This window comes from Antennarius striatus, chromosome 19 (genome assembly GCF_040054535.1).
Source record: "Antennarius striatus isolate MH-2024 chromosome 19, ASM4005453v1, whole genome shotgun sequence".
Lineage (NCBI taxonomy): Eukaryota > Metazoa > Chordata > Actinopteri > Lophiiformes > Antennariidae > Antennarius > Antennarius striatus.
In genome coordinates this window covers 12,643,399-12,660,871 of record NC_090794.1, presented here as the reverse complement: position 1 = coordinate 12,660,871, position 17,473 = coordinate 12,643,399, and the positions used below count along the sequence as shown (strand labels likewise).

Here is a 17,473-nt window from a genome sequence, read left to right as displayed (position 1 = left end):
AAATCCATTTCCCGTGAAGCCCGTATTTCATTTTATTTACTGTCCTCCAGTATACCATGTTTCCAACAGTGATTATTCTGGTTTGTGAAAGTGCTTTTACAATGATGGATTCTTCATGGTCTGCAAGAAAGGAAATTCAGTCATAAAGAGAGATGCCCTTGCCTGTATGGCTGTCTGTAGAAATGGCATCAATACTTTAGCTGAGAGACAACATGCTGCGGCTCTACAGATAATTCCAATATTTCACAAAGCAGGTTACTGTTGTAGCTTTTCTGCTGTCTCTAACAACATTATACAAATTCCAAGGAAACTGAAATGGTTCACTTAATGGTGATGTGTTGACAGAACAACCAGTGATGAGGATGAGGTTTCTGTGGCTGAAATAAAACGGCTGAATAAGTGGACTGATGGATTTTCTCTGCTGCTATTCTTTCTCTGTGTGTATCTTCACAGGTTTTTCTGCGTTGTCCTCCCTCTTGTCCCTGGCCTGGGTGCTAGCATCTTACCACAAGCTCCTCCGTGATTCGCGTGACGACAAAAAGAGCATGAGTTACCGAGGTGCTCTGGTGCATCTGTTCTGGCGCCTTTTCACCATCTCCGCACGGGTGCTCTCCCTTGCCCTATTTGCCTCTGTTTTCCACATCTACTTTGGCATTTTTGTGGTGCTCCACTGGTGTGTCATGGCTTTCTGGGTCATCCATGGCGGCACTGACTTTTGCATGTCCAAGTGGGAGGAGGTACTATTCAACATGGTGGTGGGCGTGGTTTATGTCTTTTGTTGGTTAAATGTACGCGAGGGCCGGACGAGGTACAGAATGGTGGCCTACTACACGGTGGTACTGTTGGAGAACGCCATCCTCAGCTCCCTTTGGTATGCGTACCGGGACCCAGCCACCACTGACGCCTATGCCTCTTTTGCCCTCTGTGGTGTCTTCCTGTGCTTCGCCTCAGGTGTGGTCTGTATGGTTCTTTATTACGGGGTTCTTCACCCCATGGGCCCACGGCTGAGGGTGCTGGCCAGCTCCTGCTGCGCTGAGCTGCTGTGGGGCCTTCCATTACCCCCCGAGGCTGAGCCCATGGCTCCCACTCCAGGCCCTCGTGGCTCTCAGGCCACCCCCACAAGGGGTCTGACAGGGGAGTATATGGAGTCAGATGAAACAGCCACGGACACCTGCCTTCCAGTTTTCCAGGTAAGGTCCACAGAGCCTGTGGATGCAGCTGGAAGGCCCATCCGACCTGAGGGTCCTCTCATCAAGATAGACATGCCCAGAAAACGTTACCCAGCCTGGGATGCACACTTTGTGGATCGGCGCCTGCGCAGGACCATAAATGTGCTGCAGTACATTAGCCCTAATGCAGTGGGCATCAGGTATAGGGATGGTCCACTTCTTTATGAACTCCTGCAGTATGAATCCTCCCTCTAAAGGCGTCTTCTCTAGCTCTCTGTCACCTCCTCTTACAGACAACAAATGCACATGCCTTTCCTGTCTTTCTTTCTGCTCCTCCTCCTCTTCTCAAGACATTAGCTCTTTCCATTTCTCGTCTCTCTCTCCTTTTCTCCTCTCTGATAATTCAACTCTGCAGGAGATGTGTGTTTTGTCAACTGAAAATCTCTCAAGACAGTCTAAACACACAGTCATGGTTTATTTTTGGAAAAAACATACAAGAGTATTGAGAAAAAAATTACAAACCTACAGTATCTTATGTGATATATACAGAGGTCTCATATAAATCCCTCTACATTGATAGAGGATGGTTCTGTATGAGTGTGTAGATAACATATGAATGTTTCATTATGAAATGTGTTTAATGCATTATACTGTATTGGTGATTTAACCTGTGAATACTTGTGAAGGGCATATTGTATGTCCCTGTAAAATGGGACTGGTGCAAAGCCTGATGGGAATGATGGAGGAGTGTCTCGGAGGAGGCAGGTCTTTGCACATGCCAACATTTACTGCCATTCTTGATATGTATGTTTGAGTCCTTAGCCCGTGAACTAAAAAGCACTGACAATTCCATCATGATGGTATCCCAGAAAAGACACGATTAAAGATGAGTCGTTTATGTAATTCAAAATGAATATTCTTCCTATGAGCTTACTCAGCTAAAGTGTATCCTGACTGTCCCATTTATGTTCCTAAATCGTAATCGCATCATGTATGGAAGGGAAAAAAAGCACACTGACCTTCAATCAGTTCCACCCACACGTTAAATTTTTTCAGTGCACATTGCCCTCCAGTGGAGGCAAGCTTTAACAGCATGCCTTAATTGGTCATTTCTGCCTGAAGAAGACAGCACAAAATACTAAGAGGTGACTAACACATTGAAATGCAAATAGAATGTAGTGAAAATGAGCACAAAGTTTTCTAAATTGGTGGGGGGAAATCATAGCAAAAAACAAACAAACCAACAAAAAAGACATTCCAAAGATTTTTTGTATAGATTGTAGGAGTTTAGTAGAAAATTACAAAGAGTTCAGTAGAAAAGTACAAATGTGCAGTCACATGCACAAGTGCAAAGACAACCTATCCTCCACCATTCCCTTCTGATTCCTAGAAAGTCCTTGGTCATCCAATCTCCCTTATTATTATTTTTTTTATCAACTATATTTTAGGTTGATTAATATATGCTTACTGGGTGCAAAGACTTGTAATAAGTTCTTGAAAAAAATATGAAAATCTGAGAAGATATCTCTATGCTATTATACTTCAGTGTGTATTTGTAGTCACTGACATAATTATATTTTGCCAGAACACACTTTTTTTAGATAAAAAAATGTTGTGCTGTGCAGTGTTAAAAGCTATACATAGTCCCAGACATCAGTCAACCCCCATTATGGGACCTGCTCGCACGGTTGAAACAAAGCCAAACTCATCTTGCAGTACTGTCTTTCCAATCTGTCTGCCCCTTTGAACCAGTTGAATGCGTCCTTGTTAAATATGTGCCATCTAAAGGCCTGCTGTGCACACACTATACAATAACATCAGCTAAACCTGTGGGGGGAGCGCTGCCGCTGGATGACACTCATGACGAAAACAATAATGGTAAACATGCCTTCTGGGTCACAGGAGCTTGATTAATACTGGGCTACTGAACAATTCATTAGAAAAATGAATCCATTTCATTGTCCAGTTTTAACGATTTACTCGATGGTCCATCTGAATATAAAATGTGTTTGTGTGTGTTTTGCTTTTGCTTTTATTTAACATGTTTTTACATTGCAGTGGTTGTATTGATTTTAGTATGATGATGCCCAAGCCCGACATGAAACAGAATTCCTTTCTCTTATCGCGCTGGCTTTCTGCTTAGCTGTGGCTATGTTTGCCTGCTGACATTGTACTGTAAAAAAGCAGATGCCATGTAAGTCAAGGCCAAAGGTGAGAGGGGTTTTTGCCAGGGATGGAAAAGAACATGAGGATGAATTGTGATAAAGGGCCTGACGGGAGCATGGTGGATAATTCTCTGTATGCTTGTGTGAGAGATGAGCGTCGCCTCAATATGTACTGCTCTATCTACAGTATGTATTAAGGGATCTAATTATGCCTGCATGCTCATCCACGTGTCTCTTCAGCCCATTCCCACAGTTCTGTTATCGCTCCGATTGTTCGGCTCCGTCCTTGGTTGCTGCTCCACCCTCTTCCCTATCTCTGCGGTGCTGGGCCTTTGAAAACTCCAGAGAAACACTCTCATACTTTCTGGTAGCTGAACTACGGGGTTGAGGATGAACAACTGGAGATCCTGACATGAGAACATGCAATGAGGTACACTGCCATAATCAAGAGCTACAACATCCAGAGTCTGCCACCCTCCAGCTTAAAGGCGATGTTCAGCCCTGAGTAACTGAGAACTGTTGGGTCAGCTTGGGTGGAGCTGTGTTATCTATACCCTCTGTATAGATAATACATGAGTATGCAAACAACCAACTTTATTGTTTACCATAGTTGCCAGAGTAGTTCCTGTCTGTTGTAGTGAATGAACAGCCATGCTAATAGTTAGTCAAGTAATGACAAACAATAAGTGTAGTTAAAATAATAACTTAAAAATCAGGCATAACAGCCAATCCAGGGGTTCCTCAGGACCAACAACCAAGACCACCGAACCAGCTGACTCAGGGGTTTCTCAATGCAGTTCCCATCCCCAGGCATGTCCTCAAGGGTCTCCATTCTTTCCTGGTCCGCTCTACGGCTGGGATTGTGCCACTAAATTATGGTTTGCACGTATTTTTCTTGGGAATGGTTTGTCATTATTGGGCCAGAAAGGGGGTTTTGTGTGGTAATTGGCTGCCTGGCATACAGTGGATCCTTTTCATACACTACTGACCATTTTCCAAATGTCTAAATCAGGTGCAAATACACTGTGAGTCATTCATTTGTGTGTATGTGTGCGTGTGTGTGTGTGCATGTGTGTGTGTGTTGGGGGGTAGTTTTATAGCATCATAGACAAGATCATGTATGTGTATGGGCGGCATTCCATCTAGTGGTGCTTAATGTGGGAAAACTCAGTATTAATGCTATCTGTGTCATTAGAATAGCAGTAATGTTATTTAACCTAATGGGGTTTTTTTTAATTGTCTAATAGCATAGAAGTACAAGCCTGCATTTCTACCCACACGCACATACAGTATTTGACCATTTACTCCATTCTAAAGTAAGTTAAAGACAGAAACTGGTTAATAAGGGACTTTTAATTTTTATAACTTTTTTGTGTACATTACACATTCAAAATCCAAGCTACACGAGTGACTTACTTCAGTACTGTATGGCGTAACATCCATCCTGCCACACTCTACGTCACAAAAAAATCCCCTCCACATCCACAGCACACAGCAAGAGCATTTGAACAGCAAGCTTGTTCGTGTTGGTCCTTGTTGTGCCTCGTTAATTTGGGTGCTTCAATCCAGCCATGGCAGTCAGGCCTGAACACAACAATCCCAACGTCCATCTCCACATGTTTCATGTGCCAGCACACGCAACGATACGGCAAATGGTATTCCCAATCCAGATCAAGCCACATTTTCAATTCTTAGCAAGTCTTATGGCTTCATCTAAGCTGACATATACAGAACTCTATGGTTTAAATGTCAAAATATTATTATAATACAAGTGAACTTCACATTGTGACAGAACCAAGAGATTCACTAAGTGTAGCTCAGCTACTGGTTCTGTTCGGAGTGACTGAAAGGCAATACTGAACATCTTCTGTACTTGAAAATAGGATTCTTCATATTTGTTAAGTTCGGCTGAATCCACCTTCCCTCAGTTGATTCATCAGATTACGATCAGCAGTTTGGACACCACTAGTGTTTTTGACCTTTTAGTGGATAGTCTGAACAGATGCCAGCCAAGATAAGGAACAAATTGGTCAATGATTGTTTTGTACTTTTGTCTATGCCTTTTCATCTTCTTGTCTTGCAATGATGAATGATTTTTGGTGCCAAGACGTAAATTTAGTGTTGTTTGTCTCTTGTGAACAATACATCTTTTATCCAAAACAATAATGCCTGCAGTTGGAATATAAAAAGGGAAGAAGTTTATGATGATATAGTGCGCAAAAAAAAAATACTAATGGTGCATTTTCTTACAATGGAATGATGAAACAGGCCTGGTTGTTGATTAACTTTTGAATCTCATCTTCTGTTTTCCTACCACCTCCCAGCATGCCTTTAGAACTCATAGTGAGGTGAGACTCAGAGTTTAGCATGTCAGTGCTTTGGACTGCACAACAGACCCTATGATTTCTGCATCGATGTGTAGCGGCCAGTCATTGTAGTGTTTGGTTTAAGGCTGTACCTTTGTGCCATGACTATCTGTTTGACCATTGGAGCAGTTCATACAATGAAAACGGTGCATTTCCTTCTTTTACTTTTGATCCTTCTTTGATTTTTATTTCTAACCTGGTGCTGAATAATACATTTAAAAGGTGCTACTGCTGCAGACTGCAGTCTGCAGTTTTGCTTTCTGAGAGCTTAGCCTTCTGGTTGATTGAAAGACCTGTGCCACACAAACTTGCAGGCACAAAATGGTCAGAGCTAGCACCTCAAATCCACACAGTTTACAGCAAAACTCAACTCTCAGTGGTGCAACTTTGATTTCCTGCATAAAAAAAACCAGTTACTCTACTTTAAGTATGGTGTTTATTATACTGGTTTCAGCATACAATAACTTCTATTATTTTACTATGACTTAATCTGCACTAGGGTTTCTCTTGCTTTTTTTTCTCTGACAGAATGAAACTGGCAGATGATAAAATGATATTAGCACACGCACATGAGCACAAATGTACTTCAGTTACTGGAATTTGGGGGAACAAATATATAGAATGTGATTGATGTGTTGTAAATTCCTGTCATCTATATGTCCTTAACCTATGTGTATCTATTTTTGTTGTTATTGTAGAATTGGCTGTAATATTTTGTTTAAAAATGGATTTGATATTCTAATGAAGCAAGTGTGGTTGTTCTATTAATTGCTGCTGACTTTTGAACTAGTTATCAAAGGTGATGGAAAATATATCTTAATTTCTATTCAATCAATTTCTAGACTGTGTTAGCTTGTTGGTGTACTTCAGGATACTCCGCAGATTATATGACTTATCTGGGGTGCTCCAAAGGACGGCACAAAGTCAGTCAGTAAATTTGCTACAGTCTGTAGCATCCTCATGATAGTGAACTCACACCTTTGTTGTGCTTGAGAACATATAAGGAATGATTTCTTTATTGTTGTTCAATATGAAATGTAAGTAAATTGTTTCATTGAATCCCCGCTCTTTAAAAAAGCAAAACTGATGTCCTATTTTTGGGAACAATATGAATATTACTAATAACATATGGTGCTAAAGTTTTTTTTGTATGTTTGGTTTATAGATGAAAAGAGAAATATTATGCTGAAAATGTAATGTTACGCCTTACTGTAGATTCATATATCAGACTGTTCATCCCAGAAGAGAAAAATAAATATAGTATTTGAAAGTGAAATGTATTTGTGCTGTATTTTCATGCACACTACACATTTTAACAGGATGTACAACCTGCAAACCTGTGAGTTGTGAGTGTTCCTTCTTCAGTTTAGCCCATGTGTCCTAATGTTGTCTTTAAATTTGATGTATGCCTGCTATTCATTAATTGTGATTGAACCTGTTCAGGTTGAAGCTGTGGTTAGAATTGCTGTATGTAAAGCTACCAAAATAATGTTCTGACAAAACGAACAGCAACAAAACCACAAGAGAGCGGCAGAGATGGCATCAAGGAATCTCATTGTAGATGTACTGTATATCTTTCTACAAGGGTGTACAGACAAATGTCTGTGTAGGTTCTCAGTTATGCAGGTCATGGTTTTAAATGAATCCACTGGACTTTCAGAAAGTTTCTTGAAAACATTTCACCTCTCATCCAAAAGGCTTCTTCAGTTCTGGAGGTGGCTGGTGTTGTCCCAGCTTATTAACCCTGTGGGGTGTGGTCAGTGCTATTCACATTTCAACCATCGTAGTTGAAACCCATATGGCTCCTCAACAATGGTTGATGGTGGTGCCAGGGGGTGTCAAAGGGGGGTTGTTGAAATGCGAGTTTCACCGAGCCTTTGTTTACTAATGAGGGTGTACTACTCACACTGTCCTTCTCCCCCATCTTTCTATCATATCCGGTTCCTGAGTGTACGAAAGTTGAAATTTGACCTTGACCAACCTTTCTCAAGGTCAAGGTCATCATCTCATTTTCATCCTCTTTTTCGCCCAAGTAATGTGCTTTTTGTTAACGGACGAACGGACGTACGAATAAGGAATGAACAAATGAACACTGACAATTACATCACCGCTTTGAAGCGGGATGTTATTTGCTGTATTACATCCATACTGGGACACTTTCCTGAAATTGAGAGCATCTGAAATTTATCAGAGGAATAATAATGACGTGTAGTATTTGTAGTGATGAAAAAGTTCTGTTAGTTTTCCTTAAGAAAAAAAATTACAAGCTACAAAACAATAAAGGAATTAGCAAAGAAACATCTAAATCATATTTATGATGTGTTAGAGTCTCTTCCTCAGTAATACCGACCTACTTTGAATGATATCATCCTGAATGAAGACCAGTCTGCCGGTTCCCCGCCGGTTCCTCAGCCTCCAGCCGCGCGCCGCTCCCGCCACACAGCAGCAGCTCTTCTGGCTCGAGCGGAGCAAAGCATGCTGGGCCTCAGCTCAACGCCCAAAATGGCGGCATGGTTAAAAAGTTTTGCCTGTCTGATACAAGTTTGCCTTGTTTACGGACTATTTCCGCACTTGTTCCAACAGCACTTAAGCATGCTCTTTTCACACTGGTGACACGCCGGCATTTTTGTTAACAGTTGTCGAGCAAGGCAAAAGAAACAATGACGTTTTGCTATTATCTCAAATTCTGGCATCTCTTTACCGGAGCTAGGCTAGGCTAGGCTAGCGAGCTAACTCCCACAGATGAACGGTGTTTGAAAACTTCGTTAATGTTACTCAGCGATATGTCTCTTCTCATTTGGATCTCCATGCTGAACTGAATATGAAGAAGGGGACCTGTATATAGAAATGGAGGATGATGTGAAAAAAGTGAAAAAGGTAAGTCGGGTTATTGACATACTTGGGAGCAAGTTGACTAGCCATCATGCTAACTTTCTAGCTAGCCAGACCAGTGGAGTTTAGCTTTTAGCTGATCGAGTCAAAGCAGATGTCAAGTGAACGTATTCTGGGTCCAGGGTTCAAAATGTCATGATCCACCCTGGAAAATACGTGCTTTTCTTTAACCAACAGGCCTTGCGTTAAACTGGAAATTTACCAAATATGTTGAAAACTTAAGGGCAGTAGATTGAGGGTGAAAGAGCAGCAAAGTGTTCCTAAGTTAGCAAACAGGTGTAAAGGTTAGAATTGAAAGGTTATCGTTCCAGTTCAGGAAGCTTTTATTTGTCCTGGTCATTTCCTATCGACTTCAGCCTAGCGTGAAAATATCCGTTGTCAAATGCAGTGGTTATCACTGTAAAGGGAATCAGCACTCCTTAAACCTTTATGTTCAGATAAATATTCTGTAGATGCACCAGAAGAAAATTAATACTTAAATGGAAGGCAAGTGTGAGGTTAGGATCTTTTGATTGTGCTCATGCATCATTTTCCACGACAATAACCAATTACTTCCCATCAAATTTTCTCCTCCTCCTGATGTGTTAATGTGTATGTAAATGAGGTGTTGGTGAAATCTGGGTTGTTTGTTTTCAGAATGTGTGATCCTCTAATATGCGTTAATAGTGATACTGTACTCAGTTGCAGCAGTCAAATGCTTTCAGGTGGAAACTAATTTGGCCGTAAACTCTCAGTAAACATTTCAAGTTTATGAAACTGAAAACTTGAAGAAAAAAAAGCACAATGTGTTAATATCTAGGGTCAGACCTTTGTGGTCAGGTGTTGAGGATCTTACTTTTTATTTTTGTTCCAGTCGTCACTTTGTTTTGTTTGAAGACTGATGCTGATAACACTTTAACAAACTAAAAAACACCACTGTAAATTCTCTGGTGAGTAATCCACAAAAACTTGGTTCCCTTAGTCCCACTCCATGTGGGACAGACACAGTTCACATACAGAAATTTCGTAGTAATAGTGTAATATTTTACCAGTGTTTATATTAGATATTAGTACCTTTTGTCATTCTTTCATTGTGTGTCACAGTTTAACATATAATGTGACCCAATAGAACTTTACAGTTAAAATGAAACTTACCAGTAAGCAATTTTTATTTGTGCCACTTGGTGGTGACAGTGAGCAGCAATTTTGAGTAAATGTGTTCATATACTCTATGTATTGTTTATTGATCAGGATCAAGCAAAACATACAAAGAGCTTTTTATAAGATTTTTTTGATAGCTGAATTATCAATTCATCACTTGAAGCATATTAGGTACTGGGGCATCGCTGGGACATGACATTTTTACAGATACTGTCAGAAGTATCTGAGGTCCTTTAATACATATCTCAGAGAAACATAGCTGTTAACTCTGTATCTGCTTACTCTGTTTACAACAAAAAACATAAAGTAGGGCTCCAAATAGGAGAAAATACTTCAAATGCTGTCAGTGTCTGGAGACACTGCTTTCTCCTGTGGTTTCATCAGTGTAATGGGTAGATGTGTATATTTTGCACATGCACAATGGTGTTCATGAATGCACCTACTTCCAAATTCTTTTAATAATAATAAGAGAACTTTTGAGACATCTCAACCGTATAGCATAGTTGTCCTTATTTCGAAGCTATTTTTCCCACAGATTTTGTGGAGCCCATTCTACACTTCCCTGCAGCACTGACTAATCCTAATGTACATTTCTGTGTCAGACTGAATATGATGAAATCAGAATAATTTTTTCTTCACTTTTCATAAATTGAGAAATATTAAACGTCTCTTGCTTTTTCTGTAACCGTGGTCCTCACAAACTGGGCAAATCAGTATCCTGTTATTTTCAGAGGAATAGACAAAATACACTTAGTCATTTTGAGATCATTTGTTAGGGTCAGCTGGAGTAGATATTTTCTCACATTTTACAAGGAGGGCCTGTAAATTGTTAATGTATTTGTCATTGAGAGCTGCATAGTGGTAAATAATGTATTGGTCATGGCTGGTTCTGTTCTATGGAATCCACAGCCTGTGATCAAATATCAGCTCATCAGACAGGAACCACATGATCAGTATGGTCCCTGAAAGAGGCACCGATCCTTTGCTGTAGTGTTATTTAACTTACCTTTAAAAAAAGTATAACCTTTTAATAAATTTTTAACTTTTTGTATTTTATTTGAAAACTCAGCTTGAGTTTTATTGAACTGCATTAGATTCTCTGGGCATTGCACCTGATTAAATGTGTAGTGAATGCAGCATTGCAGATGCTGTGGTTAAGGTCCCATGTTTGTTGTTGAGTGATATAAATGGACTCTCATCTGTTGGATGAAGTCCAGGATGGGTGATGGATGGTAGCATTTATGACATCATTGTCATCACATGCACTCTTGTCTGTATGAAAGACTTTATTTTATTTATTTATTTATTTATTTTTTGCACATTTCAAATTTCAAGGTATGATTGCTCTTGCCATTACAGGAAATTGTGGCTAGTCCCCTTCCTGTTCATGAGTCTAGAACTGACAGAGACTTTTCACATCCTCTGTGGGGTGGGAGTCACACCCTTCACATTCACACCGGTGTTGTGATCGATCCTATCCGTCAGTTGTCATTTAGCGGCTGCTGCAGCGTGTCACGGGGGTAACGGGTGACTAGCTCAGGCAGAGAGTCGTGGCATCGGTGTGGTACATTAGTGCTCGCTATAGAAACTCGTCTAACATATGGGCTTATGGAGAATGAGGTAACCATTTTAAATTACTTTCACATGTTTAATATTTATCAATAGAAGTAGAGTTTTCTTTGAAGTACATGAAACTGAGATCTTAAACTGGGATACAGTTTTGACTTTTTTACCAGTGAACACTAAAGCTAAAGAAAGATATAATAATACGAAATTTTTACAGCAAAGAAAAAAACAGGAAGTCCAGAAAGATGTTTTTTTTTTCACACATGTCTGGAATCTACTCGCTGATGTGTTGAGGTTAATGTTTATGCCTACATTATAATCTGGTGTTCTCCATCACAGTTAATATTTAAATTGCAAATTATTGCAGAATGCAGAGTTTCATTTTGTGTTGTCACTCTTAACATTTAGTACATATACTGTACTGGGTAACATCAAAGGCTGTGTCTGATTCTGCAGCCGCCAGCTCATTAATGCTAAAAGTACATTTGCAGTTGTTTTACGTTGTTGCATGGTCATTGCAACATAATAATTTAATAATTTAGGTTTTTTATTCTAATGGTCATAAAAAAAGTCTCAACTGTTAAAAGTTTTATATTGAGTCTACTTTCTTACTGCATTTGGGAGACATCTTGAAAGTCTCTAATTTGTGTCCCCCCTGCTCTCTTATTCTTTGTTCACTAGCCTGGTATCGTGTCTCCATTCAAGCGAGTCTTCCTGAAAGGAGAGAAAGGGCGAGACAAGAAGGCCCAGGAGAAATCCACTGAGCGTAGGGCCCTCCACACTTTCTCCCTCTCTCAGCCTGACCACCGGATCGACCCCGACATTCTTCTCAATGATTACATTGAGAAGGAAGTTAAAGTGAGTATGGAATATGAGATATAAATCTTACAAATGTATACAATATTTCATTAAAACCATATTTAAAAGAAAAATTTTTCAGTACTTAGGGCAGCTGACGTCAGTTCCAGGATACTTGAACCCATCAAGTCGCACAGAAGTGCTGCAGCTCATTGACACTGCACGGGTTAGTATCTTTGTAGGGAGAGTTAACCTTGTATGGTAATTATATTTCTGTCCCAATTAAGGTGTTTTCCCCATATTTTGTGCGTCTTTTTTACAGAAATCCCATCAGTTGGCGGGCCAGCTGACATCGGAGCAGGATGCTGTGGTGAGCTTGTCAGCATACAACATAAAGCTGGTGTGGCGCGACGGAGAAGACATCATCCTAAGGGTGCCCATTCATGATATTGCTGCAGTCTCCTACATCAGGGATGACTCTTTGCATCTTGTGGTGATTAAAACAGGTAAAAAGAATGTGAAGGTTTTCATTTAGAGATGTGAAATCTCATCTGAGGAAAACGTGGACTCTTTTTTTTTTTTTTTAAATTCAACTTGCAATTTTTATGTCCTTGGACGGAAGTACAATTTGTGTTGTCTTTGGTCTACTAAAGACCAAAGACAATACGCTCCTGGGCGGGCAGGAGCGGGAATCGAACTGCTAATCTTGGAACATTGGATGACCCGCTCTACCGCCCGCTCTCCCACTGAGCCACAGCCGCCTTTTTGCCTCCAGTAGATTTACGAGCGGTCTTCTTGGTTCTCGCCATCATTTCTTGCTTCTCTCCACAGAAACATAATAATGTTCAAATAGTCAAATTAGTGACTGATAAGTAGATAAGAATTCAACAACGTTAATAAGAATATAGGTCACAAAATCAAATGTATTTTCTCTGTTTTCCAGCCCAAGAGTCTGGAGGCTCTCCTTGTCCCAGCTCTTGTCCTGATATTAACAAATCTCAGACCCTGAGCTCCTTATCAGAGAGCGGAGCCGTGCTGGTGGAAGTCTGCTGTCTGCTGGTGCTGGCAGTTGATAATAAGGTATTTTTCATCTCCCTACATGTTTTCTACAAGGATGTTCTTAAATGTAAATGTAGAGAGTAGATTTCTTTAAATTACAAAGATGAAAACAATGTTTTCAACATCAAAATTACTCACTGACAGTGCCTTGTGAATATGAATGTATATTCTAAGCTACATGCAGCGCTGCAACACAACTCACTGGCTGCCATTGATGTTTATGGATGTTAATTATGTATTCAACCAAATCAGAAGAAATTGTGGCAGCCTACAATGCAACAAAGTTTGCATATGTCAGAGACCACTCTCGAGCGAACACGGTGTCGCTCTGAGTGAAACATCTTGTGATTGGTCAAAAACAGAAAGAAAACACTGATAAATGTCGGGAGTGTTGGAGAACGTCCACTTGAGGAAATCCATTGCTGCACAGTGCTGGCAGTCAATGAGTTAAAGGCTCCCCATGGAAACAAAGGTCATAAGTGAAGTTTTGGGGCTGCTTTTAATGGATAGGGCTGCATTTTATGTAGCTCAGTTTAGGACAACAACACACACATATGAATAATATACATAATCGTCCCCATAGTTACACTCAGATATGTACACTCTGGTGTTATGCCCCTTGAGTAAATACATTGTTTGTAGTACAAAAACTTGTGTATAATGAAGGTACATTTGTGCAGTTCTTTTGGAACAGCTCTTAAGCACACGTTGCCGGTTGGGGTGCCATTTGGTTCCATGTTGGGTTAAAATGTTTTGTAGTTTTTCTGAAACCACTTGGTCTCCATGGGTTTATGGTTAAGAGGAATCTTCTCTGTCTTCCAGGCAGCAGCAGAGGAACTGTGTCTTTTGCTCAGCCAAGTCTTTCAGATTGTTTACACTGAGTCTACCATTGACTTCTTGGATAGAGCGATTTTTGATGGAGCAACTACACCTACCAGACACCTCTCTTTATACAGTGGTGAGAAGAGATGCTAGCTGAATTAAAGTAATTTAACCTAGTTTTATTTCTCTAAAAATGCTGAATAAAAAATGCTAAATTTTATTGGTCAAAATGTATTGGTATCAGGCTAGCTAAGCGTCACAGCTGATCTGACGAACAAATCCGTTAATATGCAGGACTTTGTGTTTTACAGATGACTCATCAAGCAAAGTGGATGTTAAGGAATCCTTTGAGGAGGAAGGCAGGACATTGTAAGTTTCCACTTCAGGATGCAAAACTCAAATCAAATTTGGACACCTCTGAAAGTATTTACTTCTGTTCTGAACTGTGTGTGTGTGTGTGTGTGTGTGTGTGTGTGTGTGTGTGTGTGTGTGTGTTTGGGGGGTGTTCTTCTTTCAGTCCTTTCCAAGGATCAATGGAGGCGGAAGAAAACTCACCATCAGCTTCCACCCCTTCATCGCCTCAGACAAAAGCTGCAAGTGAAGGAGAACTCAGCACTACTGCTGCAGAGCTGCTGCAGGACTACATGACCACTGTATGGCAACTTTCTGGGGGGGTTTTTCCTTCTTTTTTTCAGAATAATGTTTATCAATCTGCAGTACTTTTTTAAAAAGAATATCTCTCTTTGTTTCTAGCTACGGACAAAACTATCCTCACAGGAGATCCAGCAGTTTGCCACACTGCTCCATGAATACCGTAACGGTGCTTCCATCCATGAGTTCTGCATTAACCTGCGACAACTTTATGGAGACAGCAGGAAGTTCCTTCTACTTGGTATTCCAATTGTTTTTCTCCATCAGTTAAAAATTAATTGTGTAGTGAAACCTTAATGGGGAAAATGTTAGAATGAGACCACAACGAGTAAATTTAACTTCATACTATATTCATTGCAGGCAAACAAGTTTTTTCTCTGATATTTAACTAGATGTGAAACTCAGTTTTCCTTCATAAACTACTGTTTCAATTTTAGTCGTGTTTACAACAAAAGTGTTGACTGACAGTGACTACCATAGTTGCTTCTAAGTGGACTGATAATGGATTGGAGTGAGGGAAGAGTGAAGCAACCTGTCAGTTGATAAATATTTATTTTGCTACTTATACCAGTTAAACCACACTTGTTTGTTTCGGTCTCATGCACTGGGAAACAAACCCTTGTAGATCTAGATCAGTCTAGACAAAATGCAGACGGATGATTGAAACCCAGGCCATGGTCACATGATTAATGATACGCTCTTGCAGGCTTACGTCCCTTCATACCAGAGAAAGACAGCCAGCACTTTGAGAATTTCCTGGAGACCATCGGTGTGAAAGATGGCCGTGGCATCATCACAGACAGTTTTGGTCGTTACCGACGCACAGCCAGCTCCGCCTCAGATTCTACCACCAATGGCAATGGAGCAGCTGGAGGAAGTGCTGCCTCAGATGAAGGCCAGGAGGCCTCTGAGGGAGACGAGTGGGACCGCATGATCACTGACATCAGTAATGACATTGAAGCGCTTGGATGCAGTATGGATCAAGAGGGAATGGCACCCTGACATGTTAAGAAAAGAGAGGTATTTTATTTTGAAAGAGCTGACATAGAATGGAAGCCAATCATGTATGAGCTGAACAGATCAGATGAAGGTAGACCTTAGCACTGACCTAAGAAATTTTTAATTGTATTTTCCTCTAATTGTCAAGAGGATGTTCCGCAGTCCCTGTGCACTCATGGAAAACCTCAAATCGTTACCAAAAAAAAAAATGAAGTCAACAACTGCACATACAGACCCTGAAGGGGACGCTGAGTCAGTTGGCTCTATTTGCATTTAGAGGACGTCATTGCCTCTGATGTTTTTTAATTTGCTTTGATTTTTATACATGTTTATTGGCAGTATCTGCCACTGCTGTTGCTGATGTAGCATTTGTGGAGACTTTGACAATATTTAAAGCTGTTTGAATCTCCTCAGAATTTGGCAGAAGACTGTCTACATGTTTCTAGAAGGACAAGACTGAGGATGAGGCACTGTGCTTTTGTATTATTGAAGTCTGATCAGCTTCATCCAAGAGGAGAATTATTTTTCTCTCACTTTGTGTGCTTGAGACATTCTGTAATTGTGCTTTTCAAAAAGATTTGTGTACCACTTTGTTTTACACTATCATTTGTTATCAGCGTTTACACATTTATATAATTTTGACTTATTCAAACTGACCAATGAAATGCTGTAAAATTTAAAACAAAATTCTCATCCAGTTCAAGTTCAAGTGATCTTTTCACACCTCTTAGCCAGCAGCTGCACATTTTTGGATCGTAGTGCCATTGCTGCAAGAACACCATGGCTCTCCCAGCCTATGGACGCAACACAAGGATGTTTGTTATTGGTGCTTCATTGTGCATTTGGGAAATTTTGCAGTCTAGTAGGGATTCATATAAAAACCTATGGCTCGTCTTCTCCTAGTATGTCTATCTCTTGTATGAGACACAGTTTCTCCTCTCGATCCTCAGCCTTCTACTGCAGCTTAGCCTTTTGATGCTTGTCTTGGACTATAATGCACACTTCATTGGAGCTGGTCATTCTGGAGACAAAATTAGATCATAATTTAGCAAGACCTACAACAAACTGTAGCAAACGATTTATTATACTGCCCAAGATGTGAATATACGGTATAGTATTTATTCAAATCCTGTATATAGGTAATCCTCAACTTACAAACATTCAGAGATATGAACAAACTCGCGTTGCCGTAACAGACTATTGAATACAGTTCAACTTTCTGCCACAACTTCCGCTGAGCAGCACTGTTCCATACCTTGGATGTTTTACTGTTTGTCATGGATGGTAAAGCAAAGGCCAATGAAGACAGTGGTAGTGGTGACCATCTCTCTGATGACAACTCTGCCTCTGACCAACAAAAACTACAGTACTGTATTCCCTTGTCCTCCTTTTCCTTTGCTCTAAAGGTAAGTCACATGCTACAGTACTGTACAGTGGATCTTCAACATCAACAGCTGACTCTGTTGTTGGATGTGCTTAAAAAACTGGTCGACAGTTCCTGGAAGTGTTTTCTTCTTTTTTTCCCTCGAGAATTAAATTATAAGAAACAAAAATTTACTGTAGACTAATCTGAAATCAAAACAATTGCGTGAGTCACAAGTGATGTTTAACGGTAGATATCGGAACTATGTGTACTTTAATGATTGTTTTTATTTATTGACCAGTAATATGTGCTTTTAATAGTTTTCTAGTTATTCTAGCCAATATTTGAGGCAAGCAGACATTAAGTCGAGTGAAATAACGTAAACTTGACTGTTTTTCTGTTTGTTTTTTAAATCAACGTATAATCAAGAGCGAATTGACTCAAAATGACTAGTATCTGTATTTTTTATGTTTTGTCTTTATG

At 40.1% G+C, this 17,473-nt stretch overlaps 2 protein-coding genes across 3 annotated transcripts in view; both read left to right on the top strand.

Annotated features, from left to right (window-relative positions):
* Positions 1–1,510, top strand: part of xkr6b (XK, Kell blood group complex subunit-related family, member 6b) — a 45,460-nt gene extending 43,950 nt beyond the window's left edge. The window contains exon 3 of the mRNA XM_068342955.1: positions 454–1,510. Coding sequence (XP_068199056.1) covers positions 454–1,424 — 971 coding nt within the window. The 3' untranslated portion in view covers positions 1,425–1,510. The remainder of the gene's footprint in view (positions 1–453) is intronic.
* Positions 1,511–8,196: 6,686 nt separating this feature from the next.
* On the top strand, positions 8,197–16,610 carry ccm2 (CCM2 scaffold protein). 2 transcript variants are annotated; one of them, XM_068342598.1, is made up of 10 exons: positions 8,197–8,577; positions 11,980–12,156; positions 12,239–12,322; positions 12,419–12,602; positions 13,040–13,176; positions 13,978–14,113; positions 14,289–14,346; positions 14,495–14,630; positions 14,731–14,869; positions 15,335–16,608. In XM_068342598.1, the coding sequence occupies exons 1-10, from the start codon at positions 8,548–8,550 to the stop codon at positions 15,628–15,630; spliced, it is 1,377 nt and encodes a 458-aa protein (XP_068198699.1). In that variant the 5' UTR covers positions 8,197–8,547; the 3' UTR covers positions 15,631–16,608. The 2 variants fall into 2 exon arrangements, with proteins under 2 accessions (XP_068198699.1, XP_068198700.1); XM_068342599.1 differs by lacking the exon at positions 8,197–8,577 and adding an exon at positions 11,168–11,352 and having other exon boundaries at positions 15,335–16,610.
* Positions 16,611–17,473: the final 863 nt, after the last annotated feature.

Coding starts and splice junctions, on each gene's coding strand:
- ccm2 (XM_068342598.1), top strand. CDS start 8,548: ATGGAGGATGATGTGAAAAAAGTGAAAAAG. Junction 12,603..13,039: donor TCTTGTGGTGATTAAAACAG/GTAAAAAGAATG, acceptor TCTGTTTTCCAG/CCCAAGAGTCTGGAGGCTCT. Junction 14,114..14,288: donor ACACCTCTCTTTATACAGTG/GTGAGAAGAGAT, acceptor TGTGTTTTACAG/ATGACTCATCAAGCAAAGTG.